Source organism: Elephantulus edwardii, unplaced genomic scaffold, assembly GCF_000299155.1.
Source record: "Elephantulus edwardii isolate Elephantulus edwardi_28Jun2011 unplaced genomic scaffold, EleEdw1.0 scaffold00035, whole genome shotgun sequence".
Lineage (NCBI taxonomy): Eukaryota > Metazoa > Chordata > Mammalia > Macroscelidea > Macroscelididae > Elephantulus > Elephantulus edwardii.
The window spans coordinates 12,547,640-12,553,358 of NW_006399785.1; the positions used below are offsets into that span (position 1 = coordinate 12,547,640).

Below are 5,719 nucleotides of genomic sequence, written 5' to 3' on the forward strand. Positions count from 1 at the left end.
TCTGATCCACCTGGAAGCTGATTTAGAGGAGCGAGGGACAAAACACTTGGTGAGTCTCTGATTTTTATTCTGTTTTAGTCTCACTTACTTGTTTTAGGGTTAGATCCCCACTCGTGCCCTCTCCATCTCTCACCCCCACTCCCACATCACTCGCAGTATCCTAAGCGAGGAAGCATCTCTTCCCAGCCACATTGCGAGAGCATTCCCACCTGAGGGGCACATGCTCAGGCACTATGCCGACCAGTGTTTCAGTGTCATTGCTGGAGCTTTGGAAGCACTGTTATTTAGAAGTGGATAAGCCAGCCTTGGTTCTTAGCTTGTCTGAGTGTGTAATCTGCTGAAACCTCCACCATGGGTGAACCTGCTGGTGTTTGAAACACTAGTAGCATAACTTCCAGCATCCCATAGCGTGAAAGCCACCACAGTATGGCAAACTGACACATGAGTAGTGTATATAAAGTGTGTATGTACACACACATACACACATACTGATCTTGGAATGACTACAAATATAAGACACCAGCCAATATTCTCATTAGGAGACTCCAGAATATCTCATGAACTGCCTGAACAACAAACAGCTATGTTTTGGAGAAGGTGCAGCCAGAGTGCTTCTTGGAGGCAAAGAATCTCGCATACGTTGGGCTTGGTGCTAAGAGAGGCTATTCCGTGGTGGTGGTGGGGAGGGCATCAGATCTGGACTATTGGAGGGGCAGTGAGAGGAAGGCCTTCAATGAGATGACTGACAGAGTGACAGCAGCAGTGGGTTTGACTGTGTCAGAGATGATGAGGATGGCACAGGATAGGAAAGGGTTCAGATCTCTTATTCATAGAATTGTTATGATTCATACTCAACTGGATGACACCTAACAACAACAACAACAACAACAACAACAGAGCAGCAGAAGCCCTAGTGTGATTGACCAGAAGGAGGAACACACTGACTTTTACTTTGTTGTTGTGTGTGTTGTGTACCACAGAGTTGGAACCGGCCGATAGCTTGATGCTCAGGCAGCTTTTTTAGAGGGAGTGAATCGCTCGGGAGGAGATGGCCCATCCTCTCCCCCGGAGCAGCAGGTGGCCTTGATCCTTGATCCTTGTGCCTTTAGGATTGCAGCACAGCTTCTTGCCACCAGGCCACCAGAGCTCCTTTTTAGATGAGGGTTTCAAATATAAAAGCACTCCACTATGCAGGACTTGGGAGGAGGGACTGTATAACAATGAAAGAATTTTTCTCTTATTTTTTAAAGAGAAGAACAAACTGGAGAGGCGGGGTGGGCAGGGAGAAAAGTGCAACAATGAATGACTAGAAATCCAAAATCTCTGTTGGTTTTCATGAAAATTAATAATAATAATAATAATAATAATAATAATAATAATAATAATAAAAGTTAAAAACAAAAACAAAAACTAAACATAAAAGCACACCAGCATCTGCTTCTCCCACCAGGAGCTTTGCATGGTGTGCTCCTCGGAACTCTGGGGGAAGATGAGAAGTCACTGAACGCTGTCCCAGAGGGTCACATGGCAGCCTTGTCACACAGCTCAACCTCACAGGTGCTCACAGGGAGCCGGTGATGATCCTGGTGGTGCTGTGTCATCAGAAGCATGGTACCGGTGTGTGTGTAAGAGCAGGTACATGTGTGGGATGCTAGTCTCACACGTGGCAGGGTTTTGCTCACCTGGGACACTGGTCGTTGGGTGTCACGCTCCCCGCCAGGCTCAGCTCTGGGACCAGCATGGGCTCCCCAGGCCTCCTCCAGCTGTGGGCCGCTCGATCCCTCACCTCTTGCTCAATCACTGCTGGGTCGGTGAGCGCTGGAGGGACAGGCTTCACAGGCTCCTCCCCAGCAATCGGCTCCTCAGTCTCCTCATCGGGCTGCTCTTCTCCAGCTTCTTTCTTCTTCTTCTTCTTGGCCCTCTGTTGGGTAAGAATTACTAGCCCAGAATTCTGAAACCTGCTTATTTTTAAAACAGATATACCTGGATGCAAACCTCAGCTTAACTCTAAGCATTTGCATGTACTTACTCAGGTCACCTAGCCACCTGATCTCTTGCCTCAGTTTTCTCATCTTTACATTGGGGACAGTGATAGCAGACTCCTCCCAAACAAACACCCAAACCCAGTTCTACTGTCAGAAACCTTGATAAATGGCTTTCCTAGTCCCCGCCGGGGAAATTATCTCCAGTTACCTTAATTCCAGAACTACCTTGACTACAGACACATGGTCTCTCAAATCATCAACAGCTGTGGAACCAATAAAAGAACACTGTCCGCACTGTGGGATGTGTGAAAACACCAACACAGGGCAGCAGCGAGACTGTAAACTTAGCCTAAGCCTCCTGGAGGATAAGGAGTTGTCTGGACTGAGAAATTGTAAACAGTGCACCAAACATCGAGCTGCATCCAGCCTGGCGCAAGGCTCATTGGTGTTGCTGATTGCCTTTGAGTTGGGCACAACTCATAGCAACCCTATGAACAAAAGGCCTGAAGCTCCTCTACACCTCTTGACATTTATCAAAGTTCATAGAGTTTACAGAGGCATGTTATTTAGGAAATGGATGCCACTCCTGCTTCCAAACCTGTCATAGTATATTATTGTTATGTGTCATTGAGTTGCCTGTGATGTAAAACGATCCTATGTACAGCAGCGCTGAACCTTTTTCTGTCCTGAATCAGTCTCACTAATTCTGACACACCAATCCCCATCGCCCCAGTTACTGTATCAATCCATCTCATCCGGGGTCTCCCTCTCCTGCGCTGTTCGTCCACCCTTCCTAGTATGATGTCCTTTTCCAAGGGCCAATCTCTCCTGGCCACATGCCCAAAGTGAGGTGTAGTTTCAAAATCCTAGCCTCCAAGGAGAGACTTGGTTTCACCCTCTCCAAGACAAAAACTTATTTGTTCTCTTGGCACTCCATGGTATGTTCAAGACTCTTCTCCAGCACCACAAATTGAAGGCATCTATTAACTTTATGTCATCCTTAGTCATTGTTCAAGTCATTGCTTATTAGTTTCTGCAAAACCACCCTGTAGTCATAAAGAGACTTCCCTACAAAAAAGTCCTGGACCAGATGGTTTTACAGTTGAATTCTACTAAATATTTGGAGAAAATCTATCACCAGTTCTGCTTAAATTATTGAAAAAAAAATTCCCAGCGTCATTTTATGAAACAAGCATAACCCTGAATACCAAAACCAAGCAAAGATACTACCAAAAAAGAAAACTATAGACCAATATCTCTCAGGAATATAGGTGCAGAAATCCTTAAAATCTTGGCCAATAGAATCTAAAAGCATATGTATATGTGTGTATATGTATATGCATATATATGTATATGTATATATATACACACACACACATATACACACACATATATCTCATCATGACCAAGTGGGATTCCTAACAAGTATGCAACATAAAAAAACAATCAGCATAAACATCACATTAACAAATCAAATAGTAAGAACCACATGATTCTAGCAATTTATACAGAAAAGGTCTTTGACAAAATGCAAAACCTCTTCCTGATAAAGACACTTGGCAAAATAGGAATAGAAGGGAATTTCCTCTACATTGTGAAAAGTATAGATGCAAAATTAAGAGCTAATATAATTTTCAGTGGAGAAAGACTAAAAGCATTCTCCTTGCAAACATGGACCAGGTAAAGATGCCCACTGTCACCACTTCTATTCAATATGCTATTGAAAGTAGTTGCTAGGGCAGTATGGCAAGAGAAGGAAATATGAGGCAGCCAGATTGGCAAAGAGATGGTGAAATTGTCACTATATGCAGATGATATGTAGTGTACACAGAAAACCTCAAGGACTCAACAACAACAAAAACACCAAAAAACTAAAACACTGTTAGAGCTAGTAAGCCAGTTTAGTAGAGTGGCAGGATACAAGATCAATATACAAAAGTCAGTGGGATTCCTCTATAGTACCAGAAAACACAGAGAAGGAAAGTAAGAAAGCAATACCATTTACAATACCCAGCCCCAAACTGAAATACGTAAGGATAAACCTAAATAGAGATACAAAAACCTTTACAAAGAAAACGACTTCTCCAAATAAATGGAAAAATGTTTCCTGTTCATGAATAGAAAGACTCAATAAAAAACACAAAATACTGGCCTTCATACCTATAGTCATGTGAGTCATTCTCCTGACAGGTCTGAGTTTCTGGAGGACTTTGTAGAGAGTCACTCACTATAGGATGAGTTGGGAAACTAAGCCACAGAGAAATTATGGAATTATACAGCTGTTTAAGCATTTGGGACTATGTTGACTTGAAACTTCTTATAGTTTGTTATTAATTTTGTTGTTATTGTTATGTGCCCAGTGACCCTATATACAGTATCTCTGAACTCTGATCTCTCCTAAGCCAGTCTCCCTGTCTCCAATACACCTACCACTATTACTCCAGTTATGATGTCAATCTGTCTTATGTAGGGTTTCCCCTCCTGAACTGTCCCTTCACCCTTCCAAGCATGATGTCCTTCTCCAGGGACTTATCCCTCCTGGCCACATGCCCAAAGTATATGAGACAGAGCTTCAAGATTCTTACCTCCAAGGAGCAACCTGGTTTTATCCTCTCCAAGGCAAATCTGCTTGTTTTCTTGGCAGTCCATGGTATGTTTAATATTCTTCTCTAGCACTACAACTCAAAGGCATCAATTATTCTTCTTCTGTCATCTTTGGTTATTGTCCCGCTCTCTGAAGCAAAGCAATAATTGCGAAGAACATGGCCTGATTCAAAGTACCTTAGTCTCCAGAATGACACTGTTACTCTTCAGCACGTTGGAGAGGTCCCTGACACCAGCCTTCTCTAACGCAATTCATCTTTTGATTTCTTGACTGTTGATACCAAGAATATTGATTATAAAGCTGAGCAAGTTGAAATTGTTAACAACCTCAATCTCTTCTCCATCTATCATGGTTCTGCCAGTTTTCCCAGTGTTGAGAATCTTTGTCTCCTTGATGTTGAGCTTCAAGCATACTGAAGACTGCACTCTTTGACCTTCTGCAGCAAATGCTTCAGGTCCTGCAGTTTCTGTGAACAAGGTTGTGTCATCTACATAACCCAGGTTGTTGATGAGTCTTTCTCCAATCCTGGTTCCACATTACTACCCATAAAGTCCTGCTTCCTGCTTGATATATTCCATGTACAGATTGAAAAGATAGGGATGCAGGATGCATCCTTGACACACTCTTTTCCTAATTTTGAATCATGCAGTGTTTCCTGGCTTTGCCCTGAAGATTGCTTCCTGGTCCAATAGGTTTCACATGAGCACAATCAAATGTTCTGGGATTCCTATTCTTCTCAAGTTTAGCCACAATTTGTTGTGCAGAAAGAAGAATAATACCAGCCCACTGCCATGGTGTCAATTTTGATTCTTAGCAACTCTTATGCACACAGTAAAAAACACCACATAGAGTTTCCAAAGCTTAAATCTTTATGGTCACAGCATGCTTCTCTTTCTTATCGAGAGTGAGGTGGTGGTTTGACCCACTGTCTTTTTGGTTCACAGCCCAATGCCTTAATCACAGCATCAGTAGTGCTCCTCTAAACTCCTTCCTTAAGCCCACTTGTGAAGTTGGGCCAACTTATAGTGACCTTTCATAGTGTTTCTGAGGCTATGATTTTTTTTTAAATTTTTAAAATTAATTTTAATGAAAATTTAGAGACTTTGGATTTCCATTCATTCATTGTTGC

General features: G+C 42.6%; 1 protein-coding gene across 1 annotated transcript in view; it reads right to left on the reverse strand.

Moving 5' to 3' along the window:
- Positions 1 to 5,719, reverse strand: part of CC2D2A (coiled-coil and C2 domain containing 2A) — a 158,430-nt gene that overhangs the window by 80,738 nt on the left and 71,973 nt on the right. The window contains exon 15 of the mRNA XM_006884539.1: positions 1,683 to 1,921. Coding sequence (XP_006884601.1) covers positions 1,683 to 1,921 — 239 coding nt within the window. The remainder of the gene's footprint in view (positions 1 to 1,682; positions 1,922 to 5,719) is intronic.